The sequence below is a fragment of the Lontra canadensis genome, unplaced genomic scaffold (assembly GCF_010015895.1).
Source record: "Lontra canadensis isolate GAN:19392208 unplaced genomic scaffold, GSC_riverotter_1.0 scaffold104, whole genome shotgun sequence".
Classification (NCBI taxonomy): Eukaryota; Metazoa; Chordata; class Mammalia; order Carnivora; family Mustelidae; genus Lontra; species Lontra canadensis.
In genome coordinates, this window is record NW_022631098.1 from 5,124,750 (window position 1) to 5,139,964 (window position 15,215).

Here is a 15,215-nt window from a genome sequence, read left to right on the forward strand (position 1 = left end):
CACCTGGGTGGCTCAGTGGGTTAAGCCTCTGCCTTCAGCCCAGGGCATGATCTCAGGGTCCTGGGATTGAGCCCCGCATTAGGCTCTCTGCTCAACAGGGAGCCTGCTTTCCCTTCTCTCTCTGCCTGCCTCTCTGCCTGCTTGCGATCTCTCTCTCTCTCTCTGTCAAATAAATAAAATCTTAAAAAAAAAAAAAAGGAAAAAGGAAAGGAAGAAAAAAAAAAAAAACACCTAAAACCCCTGAACCCAAACCCCCATACTCGCTTTGATAGCACCTATTCTAAAATTGGACCAATACAGAGAAGATTAGCATGGCCTCTCCCAAGAATGACCCATGAATTCGTATAGCATTCCATAACTTAAAAAAAAGAAAAGAAAAAAGAAACCAACAATACATTCCCCATATAGTTCTAAGATTGAGTTCCAAAGCCGGTGTCTATCAGATCTCACACAGATAAAGAAGGAAATCTCCTATATCAAAGAGCTGAACTTGTCTGGTCCTCAAGGCCTGTCTGTGGATAACCTACACTTTTTTAAAAGTAAATGTTCTGCAAATGTTTGCTTTTCATCCCATGCCCTGCACAGGAGGAGCTATCGGAGGTATCCTAAGGCCATTACTTTACAAGGGCCACAGCCCCTGCTAAGCACTAGTATTTTCCTTTGAGCTACTGTGCTGGGGGTAAAGTGATGGCATCTGATGGAGGGGAGCACCCTGCCCATTCACATATCCTTTGCATTGCCTCTGACAATATCAGTGAGTAGAGGCAAAGTCAAGATTGTGTTTTAGGACGCCCTTTGCTCATGTTTGGAAACTTGACAACGGGCAAACAGCAGGTAATTGCGACTGAAAGTAGCCGCGGATGCTCTCCACCATCAACCAAAAACATGCCTTTTATTACCTATGAATACCACTGAAGTCATGTTAAAGAGAACGGAAATTAACTGAAAAGAAATTTTTGCAATAACAACAACATAGCAGTGCAATGTAAGGATGCAGATTCTAAAGAAATGTAGCTCAGATATTTCCATTTACACTGAAATTTATACACCAAGAATACAGCAAATACTGAAATAAAATCCGCTTCCTTGAAGAAAAGGAGCTGTGAAATTTTCAGTGAGAATGGGCTGCCCTCTGCTGGGCACTTTAGGAAGTCTCCACCAGGGCTGTCGCAACAAGTTTTCAGAAACAGTGATACTTGGAAGTAAAACAAAAACAAAACCAAAAAAAAAAAAAAAAGCCACAAAAAACCATAGCAACAAACTTAAACTTTGGTGTTATTTTTTAGACTATCTTCAGTAATCACAGACTGTGAAAACACAATTATAGAAAAGGCCCAAGGGAAGGGGAAGGGGATACTTTAAAAAAAAAAAAAAAGCCTAAGATTCTTTTATAAATGTAGCATTGTAAAACCAGCCTCTTTTGCTACAGAACTCCACAAATATTTTACTGGTAAGAAAAAAAAAGAGTGAGAATATATTCTCGGAAATGCCCGGGAGGCGGACAGAGGTTTTGTTAATAGAGGCCAGAAAGAAGCAAGGCCAACAGCGGAATGACACATGGAGTGTTCTTGCTGGTTGAGTGTACACACTTCAGGTCACTTCTCTCAAAATGAGATTAACCTTTGCTCTCATGTCTGTGTGTGCATGGCGGGGGTAGGAGGGTAGCAGCAGCTCCAGAGGGACTTGGCCACAAACCAGGGGCACAGCAACCAAGGGGAGGTCTTCACTGCATGTGTCCCAGAGTAGGGGGTATATATAAGCTCTACGAAGCAGGCTCACCACCCACCTATACTTGTTTCATTCTGCTCACAAAAGCCACAGGCTCTTACCTGAGCAGACCAAGCAGTGCTGGTCGACAGGGTTTGAACTGGAAGGCCAGGCAGCCTTCCTCAAGGCTGGCTCCCCCTGCTCCAACACACTCCTCCCAATCCATCAATAAAATGGCACTTGAATGGGTCTGAAGTTGCCAAAATGGGTCATTTCTCTTTTCCAGATGTGTTGCCATTCACATGTGCTGAAAGGATCAGAGGGAAGAGAACTACAGGAAATCATTAACATCCATTAGTGTACATCAGTACCATATTAGTTAATTAGTTAATTGTTTCCCAGAAAGCAGGGCCCAGAGAGAATGGGTAATAAGGGCAGGTAAGGTTTGAGAGGCAGTTAAAAAAAAAAAAAAAAAAAAAGTGGGGTTGGGAGGATGGCAAGAGGTGTGGACGGAAGCCTGCATGCATAGCCAGGACTGTAACTAGAAAAGCACACCGAACATTTTGCCCACTCAATTACCTTGGATCTCTGGAGTGATCATTTGCCTTCAATCTGTAATGGCAATAGTAGTGGATAGAAAATCACATAAAAAGTCTGTTGTTGTTTTTAGTGATGCCAGGGCCCATCTGCGACCACTAACCCAGAATTCCTCGGGGGACCCAAGCAGACAGCGGCAATTTTGTAAAGGGTCTCTGGGCAAGTCTGTCACACAGCTCTGCACCGCTGTGCTGTCACGTCCTCTCCAGCCCTGAGGATGACGCCGCCGAGGCAGCGAGCAAGCAGTCCCGAGAGCACGCCCTTCTCACTCGGCAAGCTGAGGTTCAAGACTTAAAACAGTAACTACAGGACAACGGCAGCCGTTGCCAAACACCAGTTCTGCAGGTCAGTAAAGGTCCAAGAGAACCTTCCTATGGTGGGTGATGGCTGGAACCTGTGTTGTAAGTCTGTGAAAAACCCTGGGCAGAACACATTTTAATTCACACACTGGAACCATCGAGAGTCAACAGTTCACTTTCATCTCCAGGCATGTTGTCACACAACAAGCAGCCCAGAAACCAGAAGAAAAAAAAAAGAAAGAAAGAAAGAAAGAAAGAGAACAGGAACAAAGAGAAAACACTACTACACTGAAGTATTTTATGAAGACACCTAAGGGTCACTTAAAGCCATTTTTTTTTAATGCACCTACACAGGTAGCGTTATTTAATCCAATTTTTAATTTCATCATGAGCGATTTACGTGAAGAAGATATAACAGGAATTCCCAGTCTGTGTCGCTACAATTCTGTAACTTCATACCCCATCTCAAGTTGCCTTGTTTTGTTTATCAAATCCATGACGTATGATTTGTTTCAATGTCAGGTCTATGTTAAAATCCACAGCTGATGAGAGCCGAAACAGCCTTCAGTTTAAAAAAAATCACCTGCTAGCTTGGATATTATTGAATTTGAACGGATCCCTTACAAAGCCACCCTGCTGGTAGACTTCCCTTTCCTAACATGCCTGATAGGAATGGAGCACTCCTTCACACCTGGAGGGGAAGCCATCTGGCCCAAATTCATTCAGAAGGTCTCCTGAGCTAAGTCTGACAGTCCAAAATCAAATAATAATAGAAATATTCATAAAGGTACCAAATCTCTTTTTAGAAGGAATCTGGGGAATCTGCCTTAGTGTGAAAGTCTGTGTGTGCTCCAGGAGAATTCCTAAAACACACACAGTATTGAGCCACATTCACACCTTCCAAACCACCCTTGGAATACCAGAGGACGTGCAACTTGCTGTGTGTTCCCTGGTCTAAAAATCTGTCAAAGTGAAAGCAAAGCTGTGTATTAGTTGCAGGTTTCTTTCTACTTTTTTTCCTCCTTTGTCAACAAACATGTACACTACCAAAATGTTCAGGGAACTGCATTGAGCTCTGGGAATACACACAAGTGTGACATGGGCTTTGCCACAGATGTGCCAGCGATGTTCCTGAGGGACAGGTTTACAAGCATTCTGTGTCAAGGTCCCCTGCCGTTAGCAAAGACACTAGGTGCTTGTGAGGGGTCAGGAAAGGAAGTAATCCTGTAGTCTAGAACAGCTTCACAGACAAGAGAGAGACTCAAGCTGGCCTTTCAAGTCCGAGTAACAGAAGAGAAGGATGACATTCTAGACAGAGAAAAATCAAGGCTGTGGACTTCTCCCTCCTGGAATTACATTAATAAAGCATCCTTCTCTGAACTGACTTGACAGAAATAAATACAAATCAAGTTTCGTGGGCGTTTTGGGTCCTACGGAAAGAAAACTGGTAATCAATAGTATAAAACCAGAAAACTACTAAGAGTTACTGGTCATAGGAACAAGGTATGGGAATGATATTAGGAATTCGTTCACAAAAAAACCTTTTATTGCTCCTAACAACCCCCAAACAAAGGGGGAAATTACCTATTAAATATTACCAGATCCACGCTTCTGTGAATGTGGAGACTGTCCGAGTCCAGAGATTTTCCATCCAAAAGCCTAGGGGGGACCCAGAAAGTATCACTTTTTAGGCACAACACTGACCCGCTGAATAATCGTCCCAGTGCTCCCGATGCTTGGCTTTTCCACTAGTACAATAACACTACCCCTCACGGGCTTTCATAAACAGAGGCTTCTTCCTAGAGTTTTCTGAATAAACATCCCAGGCTATTTGGCCTGGGGGAGGCAGGTCTATATGCTGAAGGGTCAGAATGGTGGAAATGGGAGGAGCTGAGTTTTAATCTCCGCCAAAGATTTAAAGGCTAGATGCAAAAGAGAAAATATCACCCTAAGAACAAGAAAATCAAATTGCCAAGATTTATTTAACTTTTTCTTTTACAGAAAATACAGGTATGTAATATAAACACTGACAAGTGAGATAAAGGACAGGGATCAGGAAGACAAATGAATTGGACAAGACTCTTGCTTCAACACTGCTCTGCTTCCTGATTTCGTGTGCAGCATGAATTACATGGTTATATATGTCGGAAAAATTAAAGGTAACATTCACCTAGATTTACCAAAACAGCAGAGGGCCTCTGAAATCCAACAATGCCACACAGAAGTCTGATCTGTTGCCAAAGGACAAAGCTAAGCCCATATCCATCTATCCATTTACTCGAGGCATTTCACGTAGTAACTTAAGAATTTACATGTGCGCTTTAATAGGCTGTGGAGGCAAGGATGAAATTGTGCCTCTTTTCCCTCTTCAGAGAAAATAACTAAATTAAAACAGAGCTGCCAGACACTGGGCAGATGACAGCATAATCACAGTGAATTATCTCAATAAATCCCATGAAACGCAACACAATGAAGGACAGCGATTGGTGCTTTGCCCCCCCAGTCACTCCACATCTAATGGTATAAAATCACATGCGGTTTTTAAGGCTCTTCCCCAGAACTCCAAACCGGGAAAAATGACCCAAACAAATGATTGAGATCAAGAGCCACCGTGATTTACAACAATCTGCTTCTAAACTTGATTTCAATGATAAAAGAGTATGGGTTCCCATTTTCAGTGATTATCGCAAGAGATTAAAGTGACTGATCTTTCATCGCAGTGTACCGGGTGATAGGCACACTTTGAAGACAGATGCCTAATACAGCATCTGGTTCTCTCATGGGGCTCAGTTTCTTAAGATCTGGGGTTCAGATAAGGCTGCTTAAGATCTAAAGATCAGGGGGACGCCTGGCTGACTCAGTCATGTGACTCTTGATCGCAGGGTTATGAGTTTGAGTCCCACACAGAGATTACTAAGAAATAAATAAACGTTAGAGATCAGCAAGCCCTGCAACTGCCAAGTACACCCACTCCCTCGCTCAGCTCCATAATCAAAGTTCTCAGAAGTCATCTGTGGTCCTTCATTTTTCAATACTCAACAACCTGGGGAGAAACGAGTGCCCCAGAGACTATATCTTCACGGTGAGCAGAGTTTTGGTAGCTCATGCTGAACACGGGTTCTCCAGAAGAGAAAGGCTTGTGTGACCAGGTGTTTCAAAACTCTTTCCCAGGCAAATCTGGCCTCCCTGGGGTTGTTGAGATTGAGATTTTTGTTCAGTGTGGTTATATAACATCACATGAGAAATACTCATTTTTATAACAAAAAACATTCACCTTTACATCCCTTACCCACAGCATTTGGCACAGTGTTCCATCTATTGTGCTCACTAAAGATGGACCTAGAAGAGAGGAAACCGAAACCTGGTCTTAAAAGGGGTAGGAACAGATATTCCCAAGGAATCCCTGGATCAATTGTGATCTTTTTTGTGCTCTATTACAGTAAGTTCTTACTCAGAAGGCTTTTGTTTGTTTGTTAACATGCAAGATGATAAAATAGACCAGCACTGTATCACTCAGATCAGGAAAACAGCTACTCACCCTGGACCTCCGTGATGGGGCTCATTTACTTCTGCATAAAAGCAGAGGGCTTTAGCCCTTGTGAATGACAGTATGCTATTCTGCAGGTAGGACAAGATCTTTCACCAAAAATTCTCTACCCTGGAGTCAGACCACAGATGCCAGTATCTGGCTCAGAAAGCAGGGACCAAATACTAGGTTAAATGCCAGAAAACTTTAAAGCAGCAAGTGGGACCCAGGCTTATCTTCACTCTCCAGTTACTGTTCTAAGCTGTCTACACTGAGCTCCTCTCCAATGCTTCAAACCCAGAAATTCCATTAGAGGGATACCAAGGAGGAGACATGTTGTGTGGGAACTGGCCATTTCCTCCCCTATGACTTCTCTTCTCCTCTCTTGGGATCAGTTCCTGTTGGAAAGCACTTCTCCCTGAAAAATGAAAGATGAAACCTCTGGAAAATAGCTTTATCCTATATGCAGATACTAGACACAATTACCTTGAGGAAATAAGGCACCTAGAATAGGACCCCAGATGGCCTATGTGGGAATCCAACTGATCGATCCTGTGGGGCTGCCAAGGAACAGGGCTTCCAACCATGAGCACTACTTTCCTGCCACAGGCTGGGCTGCATGGTGGGGTGCTGCTGTGACGGACTGACAGGCACAGTGGAGGTTCTGAAGAACTCAAAGAAATACAGGTAAATGTCTTCCTTAAAATAGAAAGTTACATTATCTATCGGGCCTCTGGCCAACACCATCATTCTTCCAAGTGAGGTCTTCAGAGTCGAGAGAGGGAGTAGGAAGAGCACTAGGGGAGCAGTTAGGGGACCCAGGTTCCAGTCCTAGCTTTGTTACTGACTGGTCATGTGATCTTGGCCATGCCACTTGACCTTCCCCGTGCCCCCCGAAGTCATTATCTGTAAAATGGGGATAAAACCACTTGCCTTGTCTGCCTCACACCATGATTGTGAGGACCAAATGAGATAATGTGGAAGTGCTTTGTAAACTGTGGAGTACTGTGTGTATAGTCACAGTATATACTCATTACATTTTAATCAGGTCTTTATCATTGCCTATTTGACTAAAAGTGCCCCATGCAGAATGTGCTTTGCAATAGATGGACTCAAAAATCAGTGCTACAAATACACACTGGCCTTTTCCACTAGGGTTGTGAAAAAAAGGGAAAGTCTTAATTTCCTCAGAAATGGCCTCAGAATACATTACTTAAAAATGTGAGGCCATCCAAACCTACCAAGTGATAGAATTAATTTTCTCCAAAAATGTCCTGTACAATTATGGCCTGGTCTGTGGGTACCTTTCTACAGAGAAGTCTTGAATTCAAGAAACGGCATGCTAAAACTTAAAGAAAACATAGTTACAGTTTGTTGTAAAGGAAATAAAATGAAAATAAGAAGCATCCTATATAACAAAATTAGGTTACAGTTCCTCAAATGGTTGCCTTTTTTCCTGAGATATCTCCAGGACGGGGTCCTAGTCCTGTGAAGTGCTTAAGAGAAGCTTAGTCTTGCACGAGGTGAGGAGGACATGTAGGTTGGCAATTAGGCTGTGCTCATTTTCAGCACTAGGATTTGAACAAGGAATGCTAGGAGCTGCCAAACAGCTTTGGTGGCGAAAGCCCATATGCCCCAAAGAGGCTTGCTAGTTCTCAGATGCCAGGCCAGAGTATGGAGAAGAGCTTAACGCGGCCATCCAGTTCTGGGATTTTCAATTCTTCCTGTAAGGTGGTTCTGCTCTTCTCCGGTCTAGTAAACAATTGAACAGAAGAAAAACAGTAAGATGTAGAGCAACATTATCTACCAGACTGTAGGGCCTTTTTCTGCCCAGCTGCAAAAAGTTTACATGCAGAACAGAGACACAGGCAAGACGTGAATGTGAATGACTCTGATCAGCCCAAAGCACCCAGATTCCAGCATCCGTGCGAGACTGCCTTTATTACAAACGTTACAAATGATGACTTGGAGGGAGTCCCGTCAGTGCAATCGCTAGTTAAGAGGATGGTCATCCTTTGGGGCCACAGGAGTGTTGCTAACCTCCACTTTTCTTCCTGATTTGCTTTGCTTTCCGGGGTTTGAGGATGGTATAGTTTGCATACGCTGTATACTGATCTGATAGGAAGGGGACATAGAATGCCCGCAGCAACCTCGAAGATCTGAAAAACAAGAAAGCAAAAAGAAAAAGACAAGACAGAATTTCATTACTTGAGAGAATTTACCAGCAGTGTTGAAAATGGTGAATGGGAGTTACCTAAGTGCAGTAGTGATCATATTCTATGTATGTAGCACAGAAAAATCTGTCATTTAACTACTAGATCATGAAAACAGAGTTAATCAAGACCAAGTACCTTGTCTCCAACACCAAAAAGATGGTGTCCCTAATAAGCCACAGGGTTTCCTGCAGAATAGCTCTAGGCCTTCACTTTGCATAGAATATGCCATAGCAAAGTTTCAGGTCAATCAAAGGACTGCTCTTACTGGAATAAATTCTTAACACCCAAGCGTTTTCTGTATCTAAGAGACTGTAGAGATGCCAAATGCTCCAATGATCCTGATTCCAGTTCTAAGTTTCCTAGGAGAGGCAAAGAAAGCCATGTCCTGGGCTTCCTGCGCAGCGTTCCAGCAATGCCTAAATCAGAGGGAGAGAGTATACACACAAGCTCATGTCTCTGGCAGGTGATAATATACCCACTTGTTACCAAAATACACAAACAGTGGAAAACCTGAATTTCTCATGAGTCTCTGAAGAATGTGGAAAAATGCCTCCCGTGTATTGAACACTCGGTATTGGACAAGCACTGGAAAAAGTGCTCACACTTTTAAAAACCCTATTTAATTCACCCAATAACCCCATCAGGAAAGTGCTGTTATTATCCCTACTTCTTTATACATGGGCACCTGAGGCTGCCACAGACGAAGTAACTTGCTCAGGGTCACACGGTAAACCACTCAAATCCAGATTTGACTCATTCAAATCCAGATTTGACTCCAGATTCTGCACTCGGTAACCTGCGCTCTTGATCTGCACCACGGTTTATCCTGCATCCCAGGCACAGGCTAACCGAATTCATCACTTCCTAGAAAATGTGGCAGCGAGAGTCTGGAATTCTATATGAAGTCTTACTCCTTGACTATGCCTTCTGAGTCTGAAAATCAAAAGTTGGCCCAGTTACTGCCACCCTAAATGAGGGAGCTGAAGAGTGTTCCGCTGCCAGTCCTCTTCCAGACTCTAAACTTGTAAATGTCATGTCAACGTGGCATTTGTCCTGGCAGCCTCCCCCTGGCTTTGGCAGGCTCCCACAGTGCCTGCACACAATGATATCGTGCTTGGCGTACACACCTCTTCGATTCTCCCCAAATGGGGCCTGGCAGTGCGCTGTGCTCAACAGAGATGCACTTTACTTCAACAGCTAACAGCTCAAGGGCTTTGATAGAAAAGAGGCTTAGAAGAGACTCCCGAGATAAGCAGGCCTGCCAACAAAATGAACAGGAGGAGGAAGCACCCACCTCTGTCAAAGAGAAGTTAGTTTATCCTTCCTGTCCATGCTGCACAGAGAAGGGGAAGGTCAGAACAGAGAACGGTAAGCCACAGGAAACTCCTGCAGCTTTGGTGTAGTGAAGAGGGGCTGAGAAGAACTCGGTGTCACTTCCATTCCAGTGGACTCTGCAATCAAAGCCTCGTAAACAAGGTCAGTTCCGCCCTTCAGGCAGCTCCAGCAGAACATCGGGTCTGCTGGGTCCAATCTGAGTGTTTCATTTCTTTTTTTAACAATTCCTTACTCTTTGGGAAGACTTAGTTCATAATGTTATTTGCTTTAGAATCTTAAGAACAAAGAGAAGTTCTCCTTATTTTTCAAAATAGAATAAAACTCATTCTATCTTGTAATTACCATATGGATCCACTGCCACCTTTTATAAATTGAAGCTGTATTATGGGATCTTAGTGGTTTTATTTATTTTTTCCTGTGTCTCAGATTAATTACAACTATGTTTTTTAAGAAAACTAAAATAAGACAAAGGAAAATGATGAAATCACCAAAAAGATGATGCAAAAGTAATCACTATTGCATTATATCCTGCAATTTTTAATTGCATTGCTCAAATTATTGTATCATCTTCCAATAAGGTATAAAAGAGCTGAGACGCTATCTTTGCAGTCAGCTTTTAACTTTCATTGAGCACAACTGAGAATGCAGGATCTTTAAATTTTCTGTCCATAATGACAATGAGAAGAAAACGGACAGAGGGAGACATTTCACAATTAGTAGATCAGAAATGGGTGCAAAGTGACAAAGAGCAGCATCCCTAGCGAGGATGGTGACACCGATCCTACGTAGAAGGTCAGAGTCAGTCTTCAGAGGACTGTAGCCTCTGCAGTATATATGGACGAGTCTTCTCCAACTCAGGAATTGAAGAGTGAGCCAAGTATTTCTCAGAACAAAAAGAAAGTAAGGTATTTGATTCAGTTAGTCACTCCACGGGGAGGACTTCTTCAATGTTTTGCAGCAAGAACCTAGACCACCCCATTACACTTAAAAAGGGCATAGGACCATATTCCTTTATCTTTTATGAGGTCTGTGGGCCAAATTTTATTCGATATAGTCCCTAAGTGGACAAATGCTGAAGGCAGGTTAGCATACAAAGGTGACTAGAAAGGTATATATGGGGAAGAAATTTAAAAATTCAATGGATCATTTGTTGGTTTATAAATCTAAGAATGAAAATGTCTGAACTGGAGCCAAGAAGATAGTTAAATTCTCTTCAACAAAATTATGAGCCACTAAAGGTTTCAAAAAATTCTAGTTTTTCACTTTGATGATGCCAGTGCTAGAACAAGCAGAAGTGATAAGCTAGAATCTACTGGAGATATATTTAAAATCTGGAACCAGTACTTCCAAGATGGATATATTCCAGGTCCATGCACGACAACTGCATTCACAGGGGTCCATTTCAGGTATCTATGTATCTACATATATCTATTCCGAACCAGGAGAATATGGAACAAAAATTCACGGTCCCTACATTTAAACTATTAAGATTTCAAATGAAGGTTTTTTTTTTTGTTTTACTAAGCTCTTATTCTTATTTTTGTAAGTTACTTATAAAATAACTACAAAATATAAAAAAACGAAATGTCTGTTGGGCAAGACAGTAAATGGCAATGGAATATTTTTCTTGGTGTGCTGATAGATCATGCCCAGAAACTCCAGAAGAGATCTTGGGCCATACAGAGGACATCATCAAAAATACTGACTGCCCTGAAATGGAAGAAGGGCCACTATGCATTACTGTTGAAGGAAAAGGTGGGCTGAGACAAAGGTAAAAAGATAAAGGAGATTTGGACAGAGTATGTGCAATACTTACGAACGGATTAGTAGCAAGAATATACGCAACGAAGATGACAAGTGACTCCACAGGGGAAAATGACAAAGACCATGAACACAGAAAAGAAACACGAACAGCCAATACTAGTGATCTAGTTGGGAAATGCAGAATACAAATGATATGTAATGATGACAGAGCAGTCACTAAACACTAAAAGCGAATACCAAAGTTCAAAGTGATAATATACCCACCGAGAAGAGAGGACAAACACTGAGGGTTGCATAGGTATGGAAAAAGCATTTACTGTATCTCATTTCATTTTCTCCATCCAACATTCCAAGATATACTCAAAAGAAAGGCAACTTGCTCTTTCATAACCAAATCTACAGATCTTAGGTTAAGAGCTCTGTCCACTCAGCACCAGCCAGAAAAATGGCTTGAATAAAATCCAAACTCTTTCTCATGGTCTACAAATCCCTAGGAGATCAGGCCCTTGCTTACTTGTCCCACCTCCCCTTGCACATTGTCCTCCTGCCCACTCCACTCCCACCACACCAGCCTCCTCCCAGTCCCTCCCTACCCTCTAGCCTTCACATGCTGTCCCTCCTCTCCCTGGAAAATGCTTCCACCCTGTTTTTTTCATAAATAAGTCTGACTCATTTTTTATTCTTCATCTTGGGGGCAACTTTGAGAGGTCTTGCCACGTCCTAGGAAAGCCTGGGTTTCCATTTTTATCAGTTAATCTCTCTCAGTGCACCCCGTGTGTTTATTACACTCTTTGTAATTTTACATTTATTTGTTGGTTAACTCATTTATTGTCTGTCCCCAACAATCCCTCCCCAGATTTCTGGGACCAAATCTGTTTTATTTACCAACAGCACAGTGACTGGCACAGAGTACATGCATAGTGGTGCTGAAAAACAGAGGTTGGATGGATGGATGGATGGATGGAAGAATGGAAGGCAGGGAAGGAGTGAAGGAAAGGGAAGGGCTGTTGAAGAGAGTGAGGGAGTAATTATATACAAATGAGATCTGAGTTTAACTCAATTCATTTCTTCCACCAGTGACTGGACACCATGTCAAGCAATGGTTTAAATGCCAGAAAAATAGTGGTGGACAGAAGATTCCTACTCTCAAAGGGGAATTCGAAGTCCCACTGATGTGTGGTTTGTAATGACCATCTTGCTAAGGACAAGCATAGGTCTGCCTTAGATACCTCAAGAGATCTGTGAAGCATCCTGATTGTGCCATGTTTCTTCAGGGTACAATCACAAGAAATTCAGCACCAATTCTAATATATGTTCAGGAAACAAGAAGTCATTTCCAGTTAAGCCTGAACACAAAACTATATAAAAGGTAGGGACTCTGTATAAGGAGAAGCTAAGAAGAATTTATTTATGTACTTATTTATGTATTAATTTTTAAGGTTTTACTTATTCTTAAGATTTTATTTATTTAGTTGACAGGCAGAGATCACAAGCAGGCAGAGAGGCAGGCAGAGAGAGAGAGGAGGAAGCAGGCTCCCCGCTGAGCAGAGAGCCAGATGCGGGGCTCGATCCCAGGACCCTGGGACCATGACCTGAGCCAAAGGCAGAGGCCCCAACCCACTGAGCCACCCAGGCACCCAGGCACCCCTAAGGTTTTACTTATTTAAGAGAGATAGAGACAGCAAGAGAGGAAACACAAGCAGGGGGAGTGGGAGAGGGAGAAGCAGGCTTCCCGCTGAGCAGGGAGCCTGATGTAGGGCTGGAGCCCAATGTGGGGCTCCATCCCAGGACCCTGGGCTCATGACTTGAGCCGAAGGCAGATGCTTAATGACGGACCCACCCTGGTGCCCCTAAGATTTATTTATCATCAGAGCTTGGTGTTGGAAAAAACCTTATTAGAAGGTGAATCTCCTTTTCTCCTGGAGATTCTGTTTGTCGTCTTTAAGAGCATTGCCTACCTTTAAAATCTAAAGCAACTAGTATCTTCTAGAAGATAAAATGAGCAGTCAATACACACACCTCTGGATATGTATGTTGATTCTAATTTTTTAAAATCCAAAAAGCGAGTTGGCTTGAATTCTTTACTTCTAACACTATAGCTGCTGCTCTAAATTTATTTCTTTACCATCAATAGCTTTAATATGTTAACCACAACTGGGGCCTTTAAATTGTGTTATTATTGCTGGAAAGAGGGAACTGAAATTGGTTATTTGCCTTTAGTGAAAGAAAAGGGCAGTGGAGCGCTGGAGTAACATAGTCCAGGAAACACTCAGAGACCTGGAAACAAAGATCAGACTGAAATACAAATCAGAACAAAACTAATGTCTATCAAAACTCATAAAACAGGGACGCCTGGGTGGCTCAGTTGGTTAAGCAGCTGCCTTCGGCTCAGGTCATGATCCCAGCGTCCTGGGATCGAGTCCCACATCGGGCTCCTTGCTCATCAGGGAGCTGGCTTCTCCCTCTGCCTGCCATTCTGTCTGCCTGTGCTCGCTCTCTCTCCCTCTCTCTCTCTGACAAATAAATAAAATCTTTAAAAAAAAAAAAAAAAACTCATAAAACAATGTCTGTAATAATGTGAAATGCCAAAGTATTGCCCTAGGGAAGCACAGGAAGCATAATTTAGGGAGACGCAAAACGTGTGCCTCGATGATGGAAATTGACTTCCCCTCCCAGTGAGAAAGTCATTTAAGCAATTCAAGGATGAAATCGAGGTGGACAAAGCAATTGCCTGAATAGCATAATTAGCCGACAGCTCAGAATGTTTTCTAATTCAATTACCAGCCCTATTGATCAGGGCCGGGGAGGGTTCTGCCACAGAAATTTAAATCTGCCCTTGCTGACGTGGATGGAAGACTGCCAGCCAGCCCCTGAGGTCGCCAGTTCAACAGGCACAAATGAAATGTTGGGTCAATTTTTCATGTTAAAAAGAAAACATCCAGGGGCGCCTGGGTGGCTCAGTGGGTTAAGCCGCTGCCTTCAGCTCAGGTCATGATCTCAGGTTCCTGGGATCGAGTCCCGCATGGGGCTCTCTGCTCAGCAGGGAGCCTGCTTCCCTCTCTCTCTCTCTGCCTGCCTCTCTGTCTAGTTGTGATCTCTCTGTGTCAAATAAATAAATAAATAAATCTTAAAAAAAAAAAAAAGACTAAATTATTAAAAAAAAAAAAACATCCAGGGGTGCCTGCATGACTCAGTTGCTTAAGTGTCTGCCTTCGGCTCAGGTCATGATCCAGGAGTCCTGGGATGGAGCCTGGTGGGGAGGGCTCCCTACTCAGTGGGGAGTCTGTTTCTCCCACTTCTGCTCCCCCTGCTTATGTGCTCTGTCAAATAAATTTAGAAAGAAAGAATGAAAGGGAGAGAGGAAGGAAGGAAGGAAGGAAGGAGGGAAGGAAGGAAAAAGAAAAACACCCCAGTCCTCGGGTTTTCTAATTTTCATTTATCCATCCAAACATTAATATCCCTGTGAACCTCCAGTCTAAACCCATTGCCAATTCTTTTTTTACTAAAGCTGGTTTCCTGTCTTTTTGTCTCTCTTGCTCTCTTGCACTTAGTTCGTACTCCAGTGACAGACTGTCCACGACCCTCAGCACAGAAACGGCCTTTCACAGATCTTCAGTTCTGCAGAGAATCTCAGAATCCCCTCAAGACTTAATCTTAGCCATCCTCAACCTACAGTCCCATATGAAGCAACTTAAGAACTGCTTGTACGCATCCAAACTGTGACTGTGCTTTAAGATTCTTTAACAGGGAATGGGGGAAGGGACACTAATG

At 42.9% G+C, this 15,215-nt stretch overlaps 1 protein-coding gene and 1 non-coding gene across 3 annotated transcripts in view; one reads left to right on the top strand and one right to left on the bottom strand.

The window, feature by feature from the left end:
• Positions 1-260: 260 nt before the first annotated feature.
• LOC116855623 lies at positions 261-362 on the top strand. The gene has a single exon (XR_004380405.1). It is a non-coding gene; the product is annotated as a U6 spliceosomal RNA (small nuclear RNA).
• A 4,204-nt stretch (positions 363-4,566) lies between these two features.
• The window catches only part of ALG9 (ALG9 alpha-1,2-mannosyltransferase), a 95,719-nt gene continuing 85,070 nt past the window's right edge, over positions 4,567-15,215 (bottom strand). For both annotated transcript variants that reach the window (XM_032838438.1, XM_032838439.1), the window contains exons 15-16: positions 8,170-8,288; positions 4,567-7,881 (exon numbers count right to left, since the gene is read on the bottom strand). In XM_032838438.1, the coding sequence (XP_032694329.1) occupies positions 7,844-7,881; positions 8,170-8,288 (157 nt within the window). In that variant the 3' untranslated portion in view covers positions 4,567-7,843. The remainder of the gene's footprint in view (positions 7,882-8,169; positions 8,289-15,215) is intronic.